Below are 25,620 nucleotides of genomic sequence, written 5' to 3'. Positions count from 1 at the left end.
CTTAGTGAAAATACATGGTATTTTCACTAAGTGCACTGTCACAATCAATCAATCACGATTGCTGCAAATCGTTGACATGCCCCAGGCTGTGATAATCAAAAAAAATCTACTTTTCCTGTCGTATATTGAAAATAATTCGTTTGTTGTGTGTTTTCCATCTAAAAACATGGTGGCGTCGTGACAAAAAAAAACTGGCATTAAGGGGATAAAATTCAGAAAATTAATGAGTACTTGATATTTATTATTAGGACCAATGTTGGTTAAAAAAAACTCAGTGAAAGCAGAAAATAATATTAATGTATAATATTTTTTAAGCTTGATTTTGAAAGGTGCATTTTGTGCTTAGAGTGGGCCCTGAGGGTTAAAAAAAATCACTAAATTTGACTTTCTATGTGATGCGATGAGGTTGGTTTTAAATGAAGTGAACATACGTCAGTCGTGTGCTGTGAAGAAACACTCTGGTCGCTGTCACAGAGATTTATTTTTGATTAAAAAGTGTCTGAAATGAAAACAGTACATAAAGTGACAATGATGGTGAAGAGGCCAAACAACAGGCCGTCCTTCACAACAAGGCCACGAAAACAACAATATCAGAGCCGTTTGTTAGCGCTCATCTTCCCTCCAACACACACACACACACACACACACACACACACACACACACACACACATACACACACAACTCCCATCATCACATTACACTTAAAAACTCCCCAAAAAAGTCTGGGGGTGTAATACAAAAAAAAAAAAAAAGCTACACCAGTAAACACATAGTCACTAAACAACACACACACACACACACACACACACACACACACATTTCATTTGCCTCTCTGGTAAATTAAAAGTTTGTTTTCAGACAGTGAGTCTGCAGCTTGGCGTGCCGCCGGCTGCCTCGTTACGTCACCGTGAAGTCGTTTTTTTGGTTTTTGTTAAGAGGCTAGTTGGCACATACAGGCAGATCTGATTTAATGATAAAAAATCATAATAATGTTAGTAATAATAATAAGAGGCTGAATACTGTGTATTCTCAGATGCAATCTGATCATTCTGCACCTTCAAAATGTTTTTTAATTGTAAATGTCCAGTGTGTAGGATTTAGGGATATATATCCACAGGCCCATCTGCAATAAGCACCGTCGGAAAAACACTGATTTGTAATGTGAAACTGCTTTATTCAAGGATTTTTACCGGACAGTTTGTTTTTGAGCAAAGGAGACCTCAGCTTCCAAAAAAAACCTCCTCAACGTCTGGATCAGAAAAAAAGTTAGTATCTCTGACGTGCTAAAAAGTTTTGGAGAAACACTGATTTGTAACGTTTAAGCGCTTTATTCTGTGTTTTAATCTCCCAATCTGTTTGTTTTGGAAAGGGAGAGACGTCTGCGGATGATTTGGCTGCCGATAAAAACCTCTGAAACAATGAACACTGAGGGACTTTTAACCAGAAGTTTCAGCTGGTTGCAATCTGAAATCCTCAACGCTGGACTTCACTAAAGCCCCTGAATCTCACACACTTAACCTTTAAAGACTTGTTAATGTTTGTCGTGATAAAGCTAGTTTCAAATGACGGATATCTCTGCTAAACAAAAGTCCTGAATAAAGGAAAGGAAGTTTCTAATTTGAGGTTTCTGAGGTGTGACAGAGTGTTAGAGTGCCGTCAAACATGCGTGAAAAGATTTTAAAGAATGATTTGTGCAGATATTTCACACCACTGAGCTCAAACAAACTGTTACTGTAAATCTGACGCTGTTAGACATTTTGCTTGCAATATTTTTATGTGTGACACTTCATGTTAAGGGTTTTTAAACTGAAATGATGTGAAAAGACTAACAATTTGTTTTTTTTTATCCTTTTTTTAGGGTGGATTCTTTAGTTAAACTCTCCTTCTCTATTTCATGGCCAACAACTAATATTTGATTGATGATCAAACACAACTGATGTGAAAAAAAGGGGGTAAAGTCTGTGCCGTCGACTAAAAGCAAACAACACGTCCGTCTGCGGCCTCCAACACAGAAATCTGACCAAAAAAAACACTGAAAACACATTAAGCACTCTGTCACTGCCTTTGGTGAGATGGACACACACACACACACAAACACACACTCTTTTCTTTCTCTGTCTCTCGCACACACTCACACATTCACACACAGGTGGCACGGCAACTGGTCCGTGCAGGTGGAGGTAACCCCAGGCAACAGGAGGAGGAGGAGGAGGAGGAAGAGGAGGAACTTCGTCCTCCTCAGCTCCTGATCAGCGTCAGAAACTCGTCGCGGGTTTTTGGATCTTCCCTGAAAACTCCCAACATGGTGCTGGTGACGGTTTTACTGTTCATCTTCTGAACGCCTCGCATCACCATGCACATGTGACTGCAGAGGGGGAGAGTTCAGAGTAAATGCAGTGGCGATGACAAAACACAAACAAATTTTAAAGAAATAAAACGGAGGGAGGAGAGTAAAAAGAATGAGTTGGTGAAAGGGGGAGACGAGTCGATTATTCAGGTTATGTGAATTCATGGCAACGTTCAAAAATTTGCAAAATGTAATCCTACATGAACAAAGTCCATGGCCATGAGGTTTGTGTTGTGGCTTTTTTAATGTTTTTATGTGTGTGTGTGTGTGTGTGTGTGTGTGTGTTTTAAAATGTTTTTTTAAGGATGATTTTATGTGTTATTTTTTAATAATAATGATATGCATTATTAAGACTTTGATAATCCAAAATGAACATGAAAATTAACAAAGTCAATGGCCATGAGGTTCATTTTGTGGCTTCCTTATTGTTATATATACACATATATACATATATATATATATATATATATATATATATATGTATATATATATATACACGTGTGTGTGTGTTTTAAAATGTTTTTTAAGGATGATTTTATGTGTTTTTTTAATAATACTGATATGCATTATTAAGACTGATAATCCAAAAATAATACATTTAAAAAAATGTTTTTAAGGATGATTTTATATGTTCTTTTTTAAATATCAATTTGCATTATTAAAACTTTGATAATTAGCTATTCTGGGGGATTTGTTGCTCAGATAAAGGTATGAAATCAGCAATAATCACTCACAGATATATTTATGTTTTTTAAGCCTAATCTCTACAAATAATAATATAAAGGTGTAAAACATTGATTATTATGCTATTTATTTTTTAGTTTTATTGGTTTTCTTCCTGATGATTCACCAGATTTAGAGGCTGCGGCAGGAAAAGTGGGAAATTTATACCATTAGTGTATATATATCTTTTTTATAATTATAATTTGTAATTATAATTATTTAAATTATAATTTGGAGACTAAAGGTTATATTTTTTTTTTTCAAAATCCCCCCCAAAAAATCATTGAATTCTGTTATTTAAAGATACGTACGTTGCCTCGATGACCACACCGACCCGGTTGGCTGCAACGCCTCAGTGATTGCCACAGCAATTTGTTTGGTCAACCTCTCCTGAACTGTGGACACACAGACAGAAAGATGGACAGATGGACAAACATGTAGCAGGTCTGACAGAACAAACAACGTCCAGGCTGAGAGAGTAAAATATACAAATACACAAATATACACCCTCAGTACATTTATTCCCTTTATTTTATGTTTTGCGATTTCATATATAGGCCTTCTAATTGTACTGTATCCTATATATACTTATAATTATTCTGTGATATTCTAGGACTCTGTTTTTGTTTATGTAATCCAGTTTTATAAAGCATTTGGGGTTTTTATATATGTCACCTTCATAATCTGCTTCAAAAAAAAAAAAGACAATATAGACATATCTGTGTAACTGCAGACTTTAAAGTAATAGTTCACCCCCCAAAAAAGAAATTCAGTCATTATCTTATGCAGATGGAAAGTCAGGTGAAGTTTTATAGTCCACAAAACACTGCAGAGTTTTTTAATGCACACTCACAGACACTTGAGGAGTGCCGTTGTCGGATGTAAGTGTGTGAGGAAGGCCCCAGGTGACGTTTAAACACACTGCGTGCAGATATCGCGAGCTCTCATTTGTCTCGCGCGCATACGTGAACGCGGCTCCCACACTCGTAGCTGCCGCTGCATAAACTGCACCGAAACTCGGGAAAAAAAAAAACGACCTACGACTCAAAAAAAGTGCAACGAAACGGACATTCAAGTCTTCAAGTCGGGATACCAACTCGGAAACTCCGTTTAGACCGAGTCTGTCGAAATGACTTCACAACAATATGGCGACGGTGAAAGGTAAGCAGAGTTACCTGTGCGTTTGCTTTCGTATAATGATTGTGTGACACGTGCTGTAACGACTTCGTAGAGGTATTTTAGTGTCTATTACTTTGATTTGTGTTTGATAGAAGTCTTTTGCCAGCATGTAGTAGCCTGCTCCTCTTGTCTCTGTTAGCTACCTACATCCGAATCTGCATGTAGCCTCCTGTAAGATGTAAAAATCACCAAAAAGTCTTCTGCTCATGAGCACCGAAGACGTCACTTCCGACTGCCTGGCGCCATATTTAATAATAACACACACATGAAGTAGGTGCTCAAAAAAGGCATCAGCCATTCGCACTGACTGTGCCAAAGTACAGGCTTTTACTATCTGGCCCACACCTAAGTACACCTGTTTCCAAAAAAAAAAGGTATAAAACTCCTTCACTCCTGCCTCCATTCATGCTTTAAACACTACCAGCAGGAGGTAACTGCTTTGGTTTTCCATTACCTGTAATGATGATGACAATGATGAAGATATGGTGACAGTAACAGTACATGTTGTACTTGTAGTATTGGTGATGATAATGATATAGGGTGACAGTAACAGTACATATTGTACTTGTAGTATTGATGATGATGATGATGATGATGGTATAGGATGAGGGTAACAGTACATACTGTACTTGTAGTATTGATGATGATGATGATGATGATGGTATAGGATGAGGGTAACAGTACATACTGTACTTGTAGTACTGATGATGTTGATGTTGATGATGATGATGATGTTGATGATAATGATATAGGGTGACAGTAACAGTACATACTGTACTTGTAGTACTGATGATAATGATGTTGATGATGATGGTATAGGGTGACAGTAACAGTACATACTGTACTTGTAGTATTGATGATGATGATGATGATGATGATGATGATGGTATAGGATGAAGGTAACAGCTCATATTGAGATGAGTGCAGCACCTTTTCCCTGTGAAACCCGGCAGTGTTTTGTGGACTATAAAAAAGCTTCACTCTGCTTTCCATCGGCACGACTGTGAGTAAATAATGACTGAATTTTCGTTTCGGGGTGAACTGTCCCTTTAACTCGGTACCTTGTAGTCGACGACTGTAGATTTCAACGATCCTGAAGGAGAGAAAAGACAGAAAAACTTATTGTTCTGTGCTCCATTTCTGTCCAGAAACTATTAACAAAACATCAATGAGACACACTGTTGATCATTCATTACCATGAACACACACACACACACACACACACACACACACACTGGAGTTTATTTAGACTGCTGCCACAAATACATACGACAGCGCCAAATATGGATTATTCCGCCGCTGAAAATAGTCCCCAACATATGCAGTATTCTGTCCTGTTTTAATACCATTTGTTAAATCTACAGTGTTCAGCTGTTTTAGGAAATTACTGAGCTTTTTGGTAAATTATAAAACTTAAACTTAATCTCTGAGCTGATGTCTTTAACAAACAGTCAGTGATCTCGGGGCTGAGAGCTACAGACAGGTGGGGGAGCTGGAAAGTATTTAGACATGGACAAACATTTTTGTTGGTTTTAATCTTTTCAAGGTATTTTTGACAATAACAGAAATATAGAATAATATAGAAAAAGGACAATTTAACAACCATTTGAAACTATAATCAATAGTTTAAAAAAAAGGAAACACGAGGTCATATCATCAATTTTTGGCCAGCTATCTTCAAGAACAGAGTTTTGCATTTATGTTTTTGCACATGATCGCGGTGCACAATAAGCGACTGTTCAAGTGCTATTAAAATGTCTTAAATCAGTGTTTCCCAAACCTTTCCTCAAGTACCACCAGTCCTGCATATTTTAGACCTCCCCCTGCTGCAACACAGCTGAATTAAATGATCAGCTCGTTATCAAGCAGCCTCAGGAGTTTATAACGAGTTGATCCTTTGAAGCGGCCGTGTTAGACGGAGAGATCCGAAACATGCAGCACGAGTGATGCTTGAGCAGAGTTTTAGGAAATGCTGTCATAAATTAATCTGTCAAAAGTCTTAAAGATGTTACAACATGGGAGCTAGGATTTTATGGATCTTTTTTTCTGGCTCTGCATTGTAAAATTTATAACTGTGTACATCCATTTTTAAAAAATAATTTACCAAAATGCCTCTGACATTAACGTCACGCAGATCTGGATAGCGGAGCCAAAAACACTCATATTTTGTGCAGAGCGAATGATTCACGGTCTGCTCGCAGCTGTCACTGTACCTGCTTCGAAATTTAGCAAATTTTATGGATTTTGGTGATTTGATCAAGATGCAAAAACTAGTTCAAGGCAATGCGTACAAGGCGCGGCGTATTTTATGCAAAAAGTTTTTCAGCAGGATTCAGGGGAGATGGATCCCACATGCAGAGTGAGAAACAACAAACAGCTGTTATTTATTGTCAAATCCTGTTTGATTCTCGTCTCCACCACAAGACAAAGTCTTGTTTTATGTTACAATCAACATTTAGGCATAATTTCACCTAAACCTAAATGATCGATTTTTGTCTTTAATTTTCGTTATTGTAAAATTGGTCTTAAATTTAATTTAGAGTGGCATTAAAAAGTCTTAAATCTGCAGGAACCCTGTATTATGTCTTTTAAAATGTCAGCTTATGTCACGTCATCAACTGAGGTCATTCACGTGGACATTTCTCATGAATGAGGTAAACCTAACCCATTTGAAGGTCCCAAAAAAAAACATTAAACTAAACAAAACTGTCATCTTAAAGCTATTTCTCTGGTGTGACGAGGAAACAAAAAAGGGAAAAGAACAGATGTGCAGAAACGACCAGTTCTCCACCTTTGACCTGTTGCTCTTCTCTGTGAGCAAAACATCTTAGGACAAATTCGACCTCGTCCACCCCGAGAAAATGTCACAAGACCAAATGTGCAGCACGAGGAGAGGCAGGACGTACTGTACGTACATGAAGGGAAGGCAAGATGCTGCAGGTGGAAAACCGCAAAAGCTGCTTCAGAGAAAAGTCCAATAGGTCAAATTTTTAGAAGTGAAGGTGGAAAAGAAGTAGCTGAATTTTGTTTTTCAAAAAATGTCTTAAACTGGAATTTGACAGTGTTTCCACACCCGTTATTGTCTGGTGCGTCCACTCGTTATGTGAATATTAATACACATGTGTGTTCCTCAGTAGATTCTCTACTAATCTAAAGGAGCAGTGTGTAAGATTTAAGGGGATTTAGTGGCGTCCAGCTGTGAGGATTTCAGACTGTAACCAGATGAATCTTCTCCAGGTCAGACTTCATTGTTGCTGAGGTTTTTATCAGGAGCCAGATTGTCTGCAGAGGTCTCTTCCTCTCCAAAACAAACAGCCCAGGTGGTTAAAACCAGTAAAAATACTGAATAAAGCAGTTTCATGATACAAATCAGTTTTTCTTGGATGCTGTTTGGCATGTTGGAGACAAGCTTTATTTTTGTCTTTAACCCTTTGAAACAATAACAAATTGGCTTGATTTCTTTAAAAAACATGAGAGGAGACAGTGAACAATTTGAGAAGAGAATTGACACAAAAAAATAGCACAAAATTTGTTTAAAAGAGTACAATAAAATTACCTGAAAATTTACAACAAGAAAAAAGGAAATTAATAAAACCAAGATTACCTAAAAATTATAATATATAATATAAAAAATAATTCTGTAACATAATTTCAAATTCATAATAATAATTATGGTTAGAGTTAAATTCCTCCAGATGTTTTTTGTTTAAATATTTTTTTAAATTGGCATTTCTTGCCAAGTTGGTGACTTTTCTCCAAAATCAAACCAATTGCTTGGGGTTCAAAGATTTAAATACTTATGAAAACTATCTAAACCCAGCAAAAAAAGGTGCCAATCCAGTTTTCAAAGGGTTAAAAAAGTGAATGATTCAGTTCTTTTCATCACTAGAGAGTGTGCATGTCCAGTACTGTTAGTAAGGGGTGTTAGTGTAATAAGCCTGAAGGTATTGGGGTCAGTGGGATCAGATTCGACGCTAGCGCAAACACACACACACACACCTTTTAATAATCAGCTTAAATACACACTAGCTCTCACTCTCTGTCTGTCATACACACACGTACATAATTAGAGTAAATTTACTCACCTGGCGAGCTTACTGAGGCCCAGAACTCTCTTGTTTGGGAGGTAACCGATGTGAACCTGCAAACAGAGAAAAAATCATAATCAAATATTTTAAATACACATTATCCTGTTTTTACTAAATGACCGAGGACTCTTGGTATAAACTCACATGATCAGTTCTCAGATAAAATGTTGACCTTTTGTTTCCATTTTTAAAAAATAAATTATATATATTTTTAAAAAACTAATTTTCAGGTAATTTTATTGTACACTAATTACTAATGTCTTGCTAATTTTTGTGTCATTTCCTCTTTTGTTGTTAATTTCTTTCTTCCCATTAAATCTCCCTAAATGGCACGCTCTGCTCCTTTAAGTGAAATTTAAACTGCAGTAAAATATATTGCCATTCATGTTACCCAGAGGATGATTCCTAATGTTTTTGGCTACTCTCAGATCTTTGGTTGCTATGACGATGGCAGCGCCTGTAGATGCAGCAACCAGTAGCTATTCAAATCGTGGCTACTATTTTTCTATTGTTTTGACACCATGACTCCTGCTGAAGCATGACTTTTGTACGATAGAGTGGCATATAAACATCTGGAAAACTTGTGTGGGGTTTGGACTGAATGCAGCAGACCACGAGAGGATCCACACCAACAGCATACGCCGAGCGGCCAGTCAGACCAGAGGGGAGAAGCGAAACTGAAAGTGCTGAATAAAGAGAGGGAGGAGAGTCGGCATCAGGGCGAGGCTCACCCAACTTGGACTGAGAGCTGTTTCCTGCTGAGCCTTCTTCTGGCGTCCGTTCACAGCAGAATTAAGTGGATGAGATGTGATTGAGGCTCACTCAGCAGCGGGGAATCAGAGACTGCTCTGCACACATCCTGTCAGGGACATGGTTAACCCCTAACATCCTGGATCAGGCTTTTGTGGTGGATGGACCTTGCTCGAATCCGACAGGACACAAGACTCCGATGAGGAGTATGTATGATACCATCAGCAGCAACGTGCCCAAGCAACTGAATGTTTTTCATAGTAGCTGGTGATTTTAATCAACTCATACTTTAACTTTTCCATTTTTTTACTTTGTTTATTTGGGTGAAAATTTGACATTTGATCAACACTACAGAGTCTGAAAACTGCTGGATGGATTTCCATAAAATCTGCTGCAAACTTTGGTAATTTGGTGACATTTCCACTAGTGGTGTCATTACACAGTGTTTCAGATGAAGCTAATAATAAGAATAATAATTTTCCTGTAACATAAATATATAATAATAATAATTTTAAAATATAGTTGTCTTGATATTTTATAGTTAATTGATATATTGTTTTAAATTGATTCTCTCTTTTTAAGCTAACTTTCAGGCCTTTTTCACATCACCTTTTAATTTATTTTTATTTTTTGCAATTTATGCTCCTGTTTCATAGATTTAAATGCTTATGAAAGGCTGAACGCAGCATGTCAATCCTCAAATGGTTAACTTCAAAAGCATTTCCACTTAAAAAAACAAATGCTTTTCTGGAAAACATAGATGTTTTCTGTCAAGCAGAGCTAAATTACTAGCTGTTGTGGTGTAAAAATAATCACTGAGGTAAAGTAAGTCAAAGTTCATCACACGTTACAACGACAGAAACCAAAAAGGAGGAAACAGCAGCTGCGATGCTGAGAGACAGAGCAGGTGGATGAACAACAGACGAGAGGAGGAAGAGACGCAGTCATCAGCTGGAGAATCACTGCTGTGGATGTCTGCAGGCTCTAATTCTCCAACACACGCATACACACATGAACACACACACACACACACACACACACACACACACACACACACGTGCGCTCCACTCAAATGTCAGACGCAATTTGTTGACGAGACGAGAGAAAGGGCAGCAGCAACAAGCGTGCAAAGATCTCTTTTTCTTCCAGTTTCCTCCCTTTCTGACATATCGACATCAAACAGAGCGACTCTGACGGACGCTGTTTCACTTATCTGCTCACGTTATTCATGTTTACTGGCACACGCCGGAGTGACAGTGGGTTGAGGTAAAGATTCATAATAAAGAATTAGATGAATCTTTAATTAGAGGTTTTTTTTGGTTTGGTTTTAAGGTAATTTTTACTGCTGGTTTACAGCTAATAAGCTTCTGATGAACCGGGTGTGCACGACCTGCAGCAGCAAACAGCAGACGGACACAGTGGACGACGAGCTGCTAAAGAAAGTGAAACATTTCGCAGCTAAAGCAGATATAATTTTCTTAGAAGTTGCCAAAGAGGAGGGTGAATATGACTCCAAATTAACGTTGCCCTTTATCTTTTGGACTGTAAATAAGAAACCAAAATGGTTCATCTAACAACTTTTTAAGGTGATAATTTGTTGGGGCTGGGTTCTTCTGCCCTCTAATGTAGCTTGATTTTTCTGTATATGTGGGGAAAAAACTCATTAATACACTGACATTTTGCTCTGTACTTAAGCAATATTTTCAGAATGTCGATAAAACACAATTGGGAGATGACTACGTTAATGTTATGTGACTTCTCTCGTGAAAACATTCAAAGAAGCACGGCGGTGGATGTTCAAAACATTAGCAGGTTTATTTCTGTTGCAGCCATCACACTAGCCACCGTTATTTCTAGTAGAAGGCAATGTAGACGTGTTATCTGAGCGATAACGTCCGTCAGAGACAAAAACGTTGGAAAAATAAGCTATCCTTAAAGAGTAACCCTTCAATGACCTGCTTCTGTAATTTTCCTTGACAGAAATACGTCATGCTGAAAAAGTATCTGTACCTTTTATTAGGTTTTAAAGGCAAAACCTGCGACCAAATTAAGATGTATTTTGTCTTTGAGGGTTGATACAGACAGCCTGTAATAAACTTCTCTTGTGTGGCAGATATTGAGACTTCATCAAACAGCCAGCAGCTACCTGCACGCTGTCGGACCATCGATAGAGAAGGAGGACGAGGACGAGGTCTTTCTTCCTGTGTGGTGAGTCACTGAGTCACAACAGACAGATGGACAGATGAGAGGCTGGATAAGAGGCAACGCTGCTGACAATGACGAGGGGAGGGAGGTGGTTTAGGGACATAAACAGCCACCTGATGGCCACACACACACACACACACACACACACACACACACACACGGACTAACAGGAGGTGTGGTGAGAGTTTGTGTGATTCACTGCTGTCATCAGAGCTCATTTACACTGGTGGAAAAGGATCGGCTGCAGCCCCTATTGTGTTGAACGACGTGCACCTGTAGGCGAAGGTGGAGGGATGAGGGGAGCGGAAAAAAAAGTACCAGAAAGATGGAAGAGGCCAATCAGGTTTGTTAGTGGAGAGTAATGATGTCGAAGCAGCAGCAGCAGCAGGAGGAGGAGGAGGAGGGGAAAACCAACAGAACAAACGCACGATAAACGGATCTCCGCTAATCTGATGGTTTCTCATGTTGTCTGTTGTTCAGACCAGCGGCCTCCAGAAAAAAGGGTTTTTAAGATACGCATCTCTTACTATGTTACGAGGTCTGAGACTTTTTTTTATTAGATTATGAAGACTTGTGGCTTTCTCTCAAGAAAAAAAATCCCCTTTATTGATTTATTGTATTAGAAAGCAAAGCGGCTCAGCTGCAGCAAAGTAGTGAGTTTATTTCTGTGGCCCTCTTGAGTGTGGTGTGATGCACAGTTTATTTCAGCTTCTTAAATTTATTCTCATTATGTACACTGAACAAAAAAGTTAAGTGCAACACCTTTGTTTTTGCTCCCATTTCTCGCAGGTTTAAGCTAAAGGTCTAAGACTTTTTTCATGCACTCGTCAGATATATTTCTGTCATTTTGGTTGCAAATTTGTTTAAAACCCATGTCAGTGAGCACTTCTCCTTTTTTAAGATAATCCATCCACCTGACAGGTGTGGCACATCAAGATGCTGATTAACCCCTAAAAACCTGAGCAAATTGTTTTGAGGAGAAAAACGGGAGGAACACAGAGAGATAAATAAAAAGCACATGGCCCCAGAAATTAGTAAAAAGTTACCCAAAAAATACCTGGAAATAAGAGAGAAAAAAAAGGGTAAAAAAAAAAAAAATTAAAACAAGCAAAAAAATGACCCCCCTCCCGCGCCAAAAAAAGTGCAGAAAATAAAATTTAAAAATGTAACATAACTTTAAAATATAATTAGAATCAATCAATCAATTTTTTTATTTATATTGCACCTTTAAAACAAATCAAATATAATTTAAAGTGCTTTACAGTTTGATTGAAGAAACAACAAAAAGGAACAAGAGCAACATATGAAAAAAGCAAAGAAGGATCATAAAAAAATGGACCTTAAAAAAAAAAGAGATAAAAAAAAACAAGTATAAAGCAGACCAAACCAGTGACAGTGAGACACACGTAAGAGCCAGAATAAGAAGATAGGTTTTTAGTTTATGTTTAAAATATATGTCATATTTATAATGATTATAAATATAGTTTTCTGGACATTTTTTTGATTATTTAAATAAGATTAGGTTTTCAAGTTTTTAATATGTTTAAATAACTTTATAATTTTTCCTCATTTCTCACCGGTAAATTAAAGCTATTGTGGATGGCATTCATTGTCCTTTTTTTAAAAAAAAAATTGCAATTTATATGTTTTAACTGCTGTTTTTCTTGTATTTTACATGTTTGAAATAAAGAAATAATTCAATCAATAAATCATTTAATCAATGTATTAATAATTGTCACCCTTTAAAAAAGAAAAACACTATACAGAAATATTTAAACCCCTTTAAAACCTGATTCAACATCAGCTTTTTCGTGAAACTTGAGGAAAATGGTTACATTTATTTAAAAACATGGAGTTAAAAAGGTAGTGATCAAATTGGCAAGAAATGTCCCACCATTTTTGTTTTTTCATGTTTTTTCAGAAATTAGCGAATAGTGATGATGAGAAAAGTACCTGAAAATTAGTTTTAAAAATGGGGGGAAAATTATTTAAAAAATATCACAAATTGTGGAAAAATGTCCAGAAAAAGATATTAACAATCATTATAATTCTATATTTCAAATTACGTTACAAAAAAAATACACATATATATTTGTTTAAATATTCTGCACTTTTGTGTGTCATTGTCTTGTCTTTTTTTTTTACTATCTTTTTTTGCCTTTTTTTGTATCTTTTTCCTAATTTATTGCTGCTTTTGGGCCATGTGTCATTAAGTTGGTCCTTGGCTTATTCTCATGTTTTTGAAAGAAATCAAGCTGTTTCGCTTAGGTTTCAATGGTTTAAATACAGGCAAAAAATAACACATTTATACTGCATGCAAAATAACTTCACTGTTTTTACCCTAAACTGTATGGCAATCAAATCAAATCAATTCAGTTCAGTTAAATTCAATTCAGTTAATTCAATTCAGTTAAATTTAGTCAAGTTCAGTTCAGTTTAATTCCTCAGCTCTTCTAGTTTCACATGATATCAATCCAGACTTAAAACTCAGCCCTCTGAAGCCTCTGAAAGACCGCTGTGATCACCTGCAGCCCAGGAGGTCTCCGAGGGTTTTAATCAGCGTTTTGATTTGCCACACCTGTCAGCTAGAGATGGATTATCTTGAAAAGATAACTAACATAACTAACACAATTTTTAGCAAATTTGTGACCAAACATTAAGAGAAAGTCTTAGATCTTTAAACCTGTAACAAAACCAAAAGTGTCACATTTAAATGTATGTTTTTTTTAGAGCAACTTTCAGAGTTGGGGTTACAAAAATAACAGTTCATCCTCTGGGGATCATGAATATCACATCAAATGTCAGAGCAATGTGACGTGTGGTTGTCAGACGCTGGACAAATGGACTGACGCAGACTGAGCGTCCTCAGACGCGTGTTTATTTTTGGTTGATATTTGATTTATAACTTTAAACGAAAATGACCAACTTCTTAAACCTGAGAAGAAAACCTGTTTGTGCTCACCCTGCCGAAGATGGGCACCAGGTGATGCTCACACATGGAGAACATGTCGATGTCTTTGACGATCACCATCTCGTCGTGGTCTTCGTCGAAAATGGCGTCGTTTAGCACGTCTGCGGAGAAAACAAAATGAAAGAGCGATGAAACGAGAGGGAAGAATGTCCTGTAATTTCTCAAAAAATGGGAACAAGTTCACTTTTAAAATTTTCAAATTCACATAATTGGATACTGCCTTTTTCCATACATTTATCCATATTACCATTAATGCATTTATTTGTTTTTTTCATTTCATCTACCAATTTTTTACTAATTAGCTTTTTTTTAATTTAAATTTATTTATTTTTATTAATTTATTAACTGCATTTAATTAGATGATTCTGTTTAATCTAGTTAGGCATGTGTAATCATTTACAAAATAATTAGGATGTTTATTATTTACTGTAATTTATTTTACTATCATGTGATGTATGTTTGCCTTATTTTCTGTAGTTTGCGAGAGCTACTAAAATATTAGATAATAAAATAAAATAAAAAAAACAAAACTATCATCCTGCATCACTCTCTGTCCCCATTGAGGACGGACAGATGGAAACCACCAGGGACGCCCAGTTTCACTTCCACTGTTGGTCCATCACTTTTGATCGTCGACGGCGATGTTTCTCTTTGGCAAACACCGCCGTCTAATTATAGCTCTGCCTCCATAGACTCCTTCCTGTTGTTGCTTTATTGCATTTTTCAGTTGCCGGGGTTTCAATAAACTGCTTTATCAGTTTGTGACGACGCAGACGCCTCTCGCTCTCGCCACGGCATTTTTTAATTTCCTGACTGGCTATCTGTTAGGGAACGAGGTGGGCGGTGGGTTTGGGGGGGCGAGGTCACAGAGGCAACGGAGAACAGACTTGTTGCTTCAGTATCTGCTGCTTATTGAATGACTGTGTGTGTGTGTGTGTGTGTGTGTGTGTGTGTGGGCAGCGGGTCATTTAACACATTCAAGCCCCTTTTTTACTGCTTTTGTTTCGTCTGATTATGAGTTATGAGCAGTTTGAGTCACGATGCCATGGCGCCCGTCATCATGAAGATCTTACCACCGTTACTCACACATATTGATCCCTAACACGATCAATTGACATCATGAGACAAACTTTGTCATGATATCCCTAACATCAAAGACATCATGAGATCAAAATGTCTCATGATGTCTTAAGGATCAGTGACATCACCTCCTTGTTGTCTAACTCATGCTAGTTGTAGCACATTTTAACATTTGATATGCTTTAAAATTATGATTTGAATCTGTAATGAATCCACATTAAGCCTTGTTCTTTTAACACTTTGAAACCTGGTCAAATTCACTTGATTTCTTTCAAAAGCATGGGAAGAAGGCAATGAACAACTTAAGGAGAAATGACCCAAAAATGTGCAATATATTTGTAAAATAGTACAAACAAAAAACAAACAAACCAAAAAAAAAAAAAAAAAAACAATTTAAAAAAAACAACAAAAAAGGACAGAGAATATGAAAAAAAACAAACCATAAATTAAAAAAAATGTGAAAAACGCAAATAAAATAATTTTAAATATATCATTATATTAATTATAGATGTATAATTCCCTGGACATCTTTTTCTACTAATTTCTTGCAATTTTGCAGGACATATCTTTCCAGGTTCACAGTTCAAAGGTTAAAATACCTGTGAAAGACAAGGGAGCACAATAAAAATTATGTTGAGACAGGTTTTCAAAAGGTTAATGTAGTTATTAAATAATAATAATAATAATAATTATAATTACAAATACAATATAATGATGATAAATATAATAATAATAATAATAATATTTTTTTAAATGTATATAGCACTTTTCAAGCTTAAGCACAAAGTGCCTTCCAGGTTAAAAGATTCGCAGAATAAAAATTTAAATATCAGAAACCCATGTGAGCTTCATTCTCTATTATCCATGTTTTACTTATTTATATATGAAATTGAATTTTTGCACTCGCACCCTAATGTGTTCATGTGTGGGCGCAGTGCAAAAATTCAATTTCATATATAAATAAGTAAAACATGGATAATAGAGAATGAAGCTCATATAAGCAGGTAAAATTAAGAGTAAATAATCATATGTGTAAGCAGATAAGAGGCATAGAGTCCACAGCCATGCTAACTGTCCTGTGAAGCTGCAGGCACAGCGGCGCGTTGGCTAAATGCAAATGTCAATGTAAGCATGCAAAAATTTTAATAATTAACACAGTACAGCTGGAAGCTGATGGGAATGTCATTAGTTTTAAAAGAATTTGGTCATAAACCAAACTGTGTGGAAAAGTTTGGACCACTTTCATGGTCATCCATCCAACAGGCGACAAGACATTTGAATGAAAAACATGTGTCAACCTTGTGGTGGCACTCAAGGAAAATCGAATCACTAAAGTCATTAGGATTTATCTAGAAACCAGGACTGTCTCTACCAAATTCTGAGAAAATACCTCAATCTTAATTTTGAAAATTTCTTAATCTCATTCCAACCCTTTATACTTTGCCACTTGGGCACATGCCCAGAAGGTTACGAAAATGGCCACGCCCAAAGGGGTCGTTGGAAACAGGAGACGGTGGGTAGGTTCAGGCAGACTTTGATATGATTATGAAATGATCACAGATGTCTTTGAAAGGAGATCTAGCAATGAGCGGTGATAAGGCATCGACCGTTTAAGGCGACAAAACGACTTGGTTATAGTTGGGGAACGATTGTGATAAGTAATGTAAAGGTTAGGCAACAAAACAACTCGGTTACAGGAACTTTTAGTGGTACAAACCAGGATAGAAAACAATGTCTGAAATTAAGCTGGTGTTAAGCCTGTGCATCTCAGACACTAAAACGGCCAAACGCCGTATTTTGACACCCTGGGAATGACACCAGGCTGATATTTCTCTGGATAAGTGAACACTTTGACCTGCTGCTGGCGTTACAGGAAAAGTCAGAGGGATTCATCCTCTAGAGATCATAAATATATAACTCCTCTGCCTGTGTGGCTCTTTTCATGTGTAATTTTTTACCTTTTTAATGCCCAAGTTCTACAACCCAGTTTATCCTGACTGCATGATGACTCGTCTGTGGATGTTAGTAATCAGTATCGGTCTAACCGGTAGTTATCGAGTCTGGGCCAAAGTAGTGGCCAGACCCACGGACACTGCCATCCCTGGAGCCACAGCGCTTGTGAGGCTAAAACATGTAAATGCACAAGTTTTGTGCTTCGATTTACTTATTCAATAGACATTTGGGAACAACTGCATGAATTTGCTGTCTGACTTGGTGCATGTTTTGATTCTGCAGTTGGAGGGCAGTCAGCGTTTTTAAATTCTACACACTGTGGCTTTAATAACTGCATCTCTCAAGTCTATTTGTTGGATTGACACTAAAATTTAATCACCTCCTGGACAGAATCTAAACCTTATTGATCCACAAAGAAGAAGATTGTGGCTGCCTTCAGGTTAACACTGTAATGAGAGGTAATCCTGTTTTGAAAGTTTTGTAATCAAGAACAAAGTGAAAGTGAAAGAAAGACTTTGCTGCTGACAACGTTGTGACAACAAGTTCTTCCCAATTTAGGATCATATTCCTGCTGGAACATGTTAGATTGTGTTTTGAAGCATTTATTGGTCATTTTTTAAAGTTGATAGTTGTTATTATATTAAGAGACCTGGATACAGGGTTGGAGGCGGGACTCTTCAGTCCAATGAAAGTTCAGTGGCGCACTAAACACTTCTGCCAAGCGAACCAGCTATTTCCAGTTAAGCGCTCCGCTTACCTGAATGGGAATAAAATGATTTAATGATTGAATCTTTCCAAATGTTATCAGACCAAATGAATCCAATCCTGATAGTGAAACGAGGCATTTTACGGGGTTGTGACGCTCAAAAAAAATGGATCTACTGATCACAGACGTCTCTTCCCCAATGTGAGTGTGGGGGAAAAAAGTCTTTTTTTAGCCCAATTGCATCATGTGACAGATTCGGAAGTTGTAATTCCACTTTCTGGCCACAACAGAAATTGGCATCAATGCCCGGTGCACTTCCCAGAGTCCTGCACTATTACGACATGTAAGACCCAGAATCACTGAACCATCACAGCAGGCTGTGAGGAAGGCTTACAGAGACAGGCGCTAAATGAAGCTGCTAAAAAACAGTTGTCACAGCACAGACAGTGTGAGGAAAATTGTGTTTTTGAACATTAAAGCATGTAAACGTGGAAAAAACTTCAAATACAAGTATGAACCTGAAAATGAGCACGATAGATCTGCTTTAACATTGACTATCTTTACATGCACACCACCATTCCCCTATTATTCAAAATATGACAATATCCTGGATATATTGCAGGTCATATAAACAACATATTCTGTTTAAATATTCTGAATAACATGTGGGATATGCATGCATTATTTGGGTTTAGGAGCATAATTTGGGCATGTATACAGCCAATTCGGAATATAAGTCATTTAGATTTTCTAACACACGGCCTCTTATCTGTTTATGGTCGGCTCCGTGTGTTGTCATAGATACATTATACTCAAACCATCTCGCCAACTGTTTGCAAGGCTGTGGTAGTGATGCATACACAAGAAAATCACATTTCTGCAAACATGCTCAACGTCACATTGTTAAAATAGCATTTATAGCCATTTAAATGAAAATTATGTTTAATTTCAGCCCCCCGAACTTGATGAGTACCATGTTATGACTGACAGACACAACCAAACCTACCAAAATAAGACCTAAGCTGTTGCAATAAAGAGGAGTTATACTCCCTCTAATTAACGCCTCTTACCATCAGTAACAGTGAAAGTGGCATCTCAAGTGCACGAACACACACACACACAAACACACACCCAGAAGGAAAATAACCTTAAGTCAACCTTAACTAAATAAGAGATAAAGGGCAGCTGGTGTGGACTGCCGGTTTGAGACGCCCCAGGTGACAGAAAGACGAGGCGGTTATCAGGTAATGACAGTGTTACTCATCATCAGCTCCACATTCAATAGTGCTGTGTGTGTGTGTGTGTGTGTGTGTGTGTGTGTGTGTGTGTGTGTGTGTGTGTGAGTGTGTGAGAGAGAGAGAGAGAGAGAAGAGGCCACATGTTGACACGTTCTGAATGAAGCAGGAAATGAGTCACTCTTGTACATTCCTGCCTTTAAATACGCAACAATGATGCAAAACTATAGGGTCTACCATTAAAGACTGAGTCCTTGCCGCAGTGGCCCGGGTTCAGGTTCTGGGTTCAGGTCCCGGGCTCAGGTCCCGGTTTCAGGTCCTGGGTTCTGCCCTTTGCTGCACGTCACCCTCTGTCTGTCCCCTGCCTTTCCTTTCTATCTCTCTCACTATCAAATAAAGCAGAGCTGCCAACAACCATCTTTAAAAAAGAAAAAGAAAAACTTATTATTTCTAACTGTTTTATTTACCAGTTTCACATCCCATAATATTCAGCATTCGTGATGTTTTCAGATCTGCTGAGTTTCAGGAAATTATTTTTTTCCCCGTTTATTTAAAAAGACATTTATTGACTGAATCTGACTCTCTGATGCTCTCTGCTGCCTTTTGGTTGGAGGCAACAAAAGGCTTTTGTGTGTGTGCGTGTGTGTGCGTGTTGCTCGGCAACCACACAGTCAGCTGATTATCATTTGTCAGTGTTTCAAAACAGATGTTCGGTGAGGCGTTCGCGAATTACACGGTAACGTGACGTTTGCGTGACGCAGTTGTGAAGACGTTTTAAACGCAGGATGATTCTGTTTGAAATGTGGAAACTTGTCTGAAATTACAACTTGTGTCATATTTGACTGTAATGATGAAGGCTACACACGGGGTTAATCGTTGAGATATATGTCTCTGTGACATCACAAAAAAGGAGACAGCAGTCAGATAATCAGGTGGGTTTCAAACAAACCTCCAGGTTAGAAAAACTCATCTGGAAGAGAGAAAAAGCTTTAAACATCCGTCACAGTTCACAGAACGACCTTTGGCTTTAATTTGAACCTGTTGCACTATAACAGTCGCTTTGTCCAAACAGGAATTATTACTACATCAGAGGCGCTCTCACTTTCACTTTTACCGCCGACAAAAGTGGTTTATTTAGTCTGTTTAAACTGTGTGTGTGTGTAAATCTGTCTGACTGTCCTTCGCGGGAGTGACGTTGCCGTGCTCTCTGATCTCAGAAATCTTTGTGAATATTCAGTGAGACATGACGGACAGACCTCAGGCCCCCGCAGGACAGCAGCTCAGCCTTTCAGCCTTTCAGCCTTTCAGCCTCTCGTGCTTTTGCTGTGAAAAAAAATCCCCCGTCGTCAAAAAAGGATTTTACCCAGAGACCACCTTTGTAAAAAAGACAGGACACTTGGAGCTGCAAAGACGGTCAATTATAAATGTTTCCATTATGGAGGTTTTATATTTGTAAAACTGTCCTCAAGCCAGGAAAAGCAATTTAAAATCAGTGATGTCATCACAATGTAAAGTCTATGAGGCAAGCAGGAACTCAGTAAGTTACGTTTTTTTGGCGCATGCCCCACGCCCCCGAGTGGTGTGCCAGGCTTTTAAACACATTTTTGTAGTGGCCAAACTGCAGAATTACAATCCTTGATGCCTCGGGGCCCAAAAAGACTTTTTCCCATTGACTAACATTAGGAAGGATGTCTGTAAATCAGTGGATACATTTTTTGAGCATCAAACCCTCCACAAAATACGAGATAAGGGAACAGAACGAATTAAGAACGTTGTATAGACTTGTTTAGACTTTTTATTTTTACTTTTTACTTCATCTGTAAATGTATTATTTAAAATTCTCCGATGTGAATTGAAATGAGCTCTGATATAATATGAGATATGGAAAATCTTTTTTGGCTCAATAAAAGTACCTGGAAAGACAGTATCCCTGCAAAATGACTTGTTTCGAAATTTAATCTTCTCGGTTCAATAAGATTTTGAAAGTCTAGAAGAGCTGCAAACTTAAATTATTCTATTCCCATTCAAGTCAGTGGAGCGCTAAACTAGTTTAGTTAAGTTAGTGTGCTGGGACCATCTCTAACTCTATTACAGCTTTTCTTAGTGTTTGATATTGAAATTTAATTTATTGAGACTGTTGGCTAGTTTTAAAAAACAAAACTGATTATGTCAACTTGGATTCTAGGGATCTGTAATGAGCATTTTTCCCACAGTTTCCTGACATTTTATAGACCAAATGATTAAAAGAGAAAATAATTCAAGGACCAATGAAGAAAAATAATAAAATCATTAGTTGTAGCCCCTACAGATAATTATTTTTATTAATTAAAAGCTAAAATGTGTGCACTAAAGAGAAGAACATTCGATTCTGTAACATCGCACACCCAATTCCTGTTTAATCTCTGCATAACTTTAACTCATTACAGTTGCATTGGTCATGTGCTCGACAACAAGAGGATTTTAGGCTCATGTTGTGATGAAAGCTGAACCCATGACCTGCGCGCACACACACACACACACACACACACATGGACACACTAATCAAACAGCGGGACGCTCACTAAAAATGCTTTAACCCTCCACAAACACTGAAAACTACATGTGTTTTGTGCTCTCTGCTTTCCAGCAAGTCAGAGGGGAGTCTCCAGCAACAGCCAATCAGCAGACAGTGAGAGCACCGCCACCGCCTGCAGAACAACACACATGCACATCATCACGGTCTCCAGCACTGTGCATCCTTTGCTGTTCAGAGGTAAGAAGAAGATGGGAGTCGTCAGGTCGCACCTGTGTGAAAACATCAATCTAGGTGCTCTTCACATTTTTCTCTCCCTCCGCCTCATTGCTTCCTTAAATGTTACAGCTTCGTATGACACAAACAACCCCCACAAACAGCCAAACTACCTCCAGATGGAGTTCTGGAGGAGGTTGAGAAAGAAAAGAGGGGGGCAGATCCCCAACTTCAGCCACTCCAACGTGCCGTAGCGTGAATAAGCCGGCCCATGTGGACTCTGACACCACATGTATGAAAACCCCTCCAAACTGAATATGACTCAGCAAAACCCTCTCAGGATGTGACTCCAAAAACAGCAGGCCTGCCGGCATGTCTGGATCAAGCATGAGCCCAAAAAAATCCTGATTGGGCATGTTAATGTAATTGTAATGTTAAGGACTTTTACCTTCCCAACTCGTTTAACAACCGACAAACAGACCTGTTAGACCGGCCCGATCGAACATCACCACATGAAAGCACAGAAAGACGCCAGATAGAAAGCAGGAAAAGATTTCAGTTTCTGAGAGCAGATTTAGTTGCTCAAGACATTCTTCATTTCTGCTGCATCATTATACACTGTTCAAATTACAAATTTAAGGTAAAGTTTCTCTTGTAGAATTTAGCATAACAAATTATACACAAGACCACAGATAATGATACCTTCTTCAATATTGTATCCTAAATGAATCATTTAGTCTTTAAAATGTCAGAAAGTGCAGTTTTCTGAAGCCCAGAGTGACGACTTCAAATTGCTTGTTTTGGTCAGAAGTCCAAAGTCCAAAAATATTCATTTAAACCAGAGAAATCATCACACTGGAGAAGCTGTTCATTATTTTAGCTTTAATGACAAACGATTAATCGATTATTCAAATACTTGCAGATTAATCTCTAAAGATCCACTAATGGATTAGTCCTTTCAGCTCTACACAAGACAACCTCAGTATCTGCATTTGACATAACAGAGGAGTCATAAAAGACTGGATTATTTTGGGTTTTTCATTGTAAGCATCCTGCAGCTTCAGCAGAGACACAATGAAGCATGTGGAGATGAGACATGATTTAATGATCCTTTATCAGAGTTCAAAAGGTAAAATCTGCTTTGATATTCTTACACTCTTGGGTTTAATGGCTGCTGAGTATATTTCATGTGCGTGATTTTAATTTGAAAGGATTTTTTTTTTTTTTTAAATATTCCTGTTTTGCATTTAATGTCTGTTTTAGTATTTTTTAGGGAAACATGGATCTCTTTTGTGAAACCAGCTTCTTGCTTTAAGTTCAATATATACCTCTGAAGTGCACTGATGAGAAGTAACTAAGTGCTTTTACTCAAGTAGTGTACTTAAGTACAATTGTTAGGGTTTTTTTTTTACACCTCTGTACATTTTTACTCCACCATTTCCATGAAATGTCACTGCATTCATTTGACAGATGTCACTCTGCAGTAAACCTATGACCGGTCAAGTAAACTACTGAAACATACAAAATTACCTCCACAAACAGATAAAATGCTGCTTTCATGTTCACGGATCAGTAAATATAATCCAGTTTTACAATACGCAGTTACATAACACTGACTCAGGCCATCATTTCCTCATATGAGTAGCCTAATTTTACTTTTGATACTTTATGTAGGCCACAATTTTATGATTTTTCTCTGTAAAGTTGTTGAATGCAAGGATGTTTTTGCACTGTGGTACTTGTGCTTAATTAGTATGAATATTTTTCCCACAGCTACAGAAATATAAAGGAGACAGTCTGTGAAAATGGAAATTCGCAGTTAAAGTACAAATACCTCAAATCTTTAAGGTATTCTGATCTGTGGCAATTCTAAAAACAGGATTTTGGTTCAACCTCTGGCTGCAACATACAGCATCTGTTTTTGTTTCGTTTTTCCACTTTTTTTAAGTTCACATCTTGAACTGTCACCTGATGTGTAAAATCTTATTGCACAAAGTAACTACAGCTGTCAAGTGATTGTAGTGGGGAGAAAAGTAGAATAATTCCCACTGAAATCAAACTATTGAGTGTTAAAATGAAAATACTCATTCCTCCACTTCCCTCGAATGAGTTTAAAGTCTGAATTTTCACATCAGACGAAAAAAAACTCTTTTCTGCAAATGAAAAAGGGTGTAAAGTGATTTTTGGGACTTTCCTTTAGCTGCCACCTGTTGACCGCAGAACAAATCCCCACCGCCTCTGAGCGGCTTTGTGGATTTAAAAACTCACCGATAATTTTCTCCTGGTAGCCCTTGGTGAAGAACTGCATGGCGGTGGCGGCCCTCCAGGGGGTTTTGAGGAGCCCCTGCCGCTGCGGGTCCTCCCCGAGCCCCCGCAGGATGGTGGTGTACGCGGCGGCCAGGGAAGGCAGGCTCATCTCATTGTCCTCCACGCTCCTGGTGCGCTCCTCCCTCCAGCTCTCCATCACGGGCCGGTGCGAGCCGGACTCCGCGCCCGGAGGAGGCTGAGGAGCGCCGCCGGCTGACCGCTTCACCATCCCGTCAAAGTGTCCGTTGAGCACGGAGCCGCTGTCCCCGGTGTCCTTCTTCTCGTTTGAGGCGTACTGAGCCTGTTTGGAGTGCTCCATCACTTCTTCTGCTGTGTTTCCTGTCTGTTTCCTGTCAGCTGAGCACTTGTTGGATCAGTTTCTCCTCTTTGGTGGTTCACTTGTGTTTGTAGTTAAAGTGCGCGCTCCTCCTGCAGCCTCGGCATCCCCAGACTTTATAACAACAGGATAATCCAGGGAGAGATCCTATTGGCTGGCAGGCTCCAGAGGGCGGGGCCAACATATTTGACATGTGGTCAAAGTAGAATCAGAATGAGATTTATTACCAAACAGGTTTTCACTTACAAGGAATTTGATATTTGTTGCATAAATTTAACACACAATATTACAGAAGCCTTAAGCGGCAATACATAAATACTTTTTTCCCCCTATGTTTTCTAAATAATTTTCTGGAGATAAAAAATCTGTTTTTCCTGTGATAATAACATAATACATTTGAGATCTCGAGATAACCAACCAATACTGAAAGAGTAAACTGTTCGAAATAAATGATTTGAAACATCATACGGTGCAGCAATATCGGCGCAATTGCACCGAGACGCGTCGCTGGAGAAGCATCGTCAGCAAAACCATTGTTTCTCTGGTGCAGCATGCGTGTCAGGCGCTCCTCTCTTGCTGCTGTGCAACGTGTTTTTCTGGCATTTTTTGGGCACACATAAAAGTTAAAATATTTTCAAGTTTCTTAAGGTGTGTAGTCGCACTGCTCGTTAATGTCAGTTTTGGTCACACGCACACAGTATGCGCATGCAGCCCCAATCCAGGCCATTCCAGCTTTTTTATTTTCGGATGCGCTTTCGAAGCGTTTTTGGAGCGGTGGTGCCTGGCGCAATGCGTCGCAGTGTGATAACCCCTTCAGGGGAGCAGGACAATACTGACCACCGCATCACATGGGGGGACGACATCGTGGCTATTTGTATAGAGAGCTCGACAGACAGCTGTTGCAACGTCAACATTGGTAACATTCACTCATTCATTCATTTAAAAAATATTTTAGAATAGAAAGCATAAAAGCACAAAACAAGCAGCTTATCCACATTAGTGTCCAGGGG

The 25,620-nt window shown here is 38.2% G+C and overlaps 1 protein-coding gene across 1 annotated transcript; it reads right to left on the bottom strand.

The window, feature by feature from the left end:
• Positions 1 to 756: 756 nt before the first annotated feature.
• gch1 (GTP cyclohydrolase 1) lies at positions 757 to 24,717 on the bottom strand. Its single transcript, XM_042486545.1, is given in 7 exon segments — positions 757 to 2,366; positions 3,383 to 3,404; positions 3,407 to 3,466; positions 5,312 to 5,343; positions 8,336 to 8,391; positions 14,256 to 14,365; positions 24,235 to 24,717. Coding segments are annotated over 7 exon segments (765 nt in total). The 5' UTR covers positions 24,593 to 24,717; the 3' UTR covers positions 757 to 2,239.
• Between the last annotated feature and the right edge of the window lie 903 nt (positions 24,718 to 25,620).

Source organism: Plectropomus leopardus, chromosome 1, assembly GCF_008729295.1.
Source record: "Plectropomus leopardus isolate mb chromosome 1, YSFRI_Pleo_2.0, whole genome shotgun sequence".
Taxonomy (NCBI): Eukaryota; Metazoa; Chordata; class Actinopteri; order Perciformes; family Serranidae; genus Plectropomus; species Plectropomus leopardus.
This window is presented reverse-complemented; position numbering and strand designations above follow the sequence as displayed.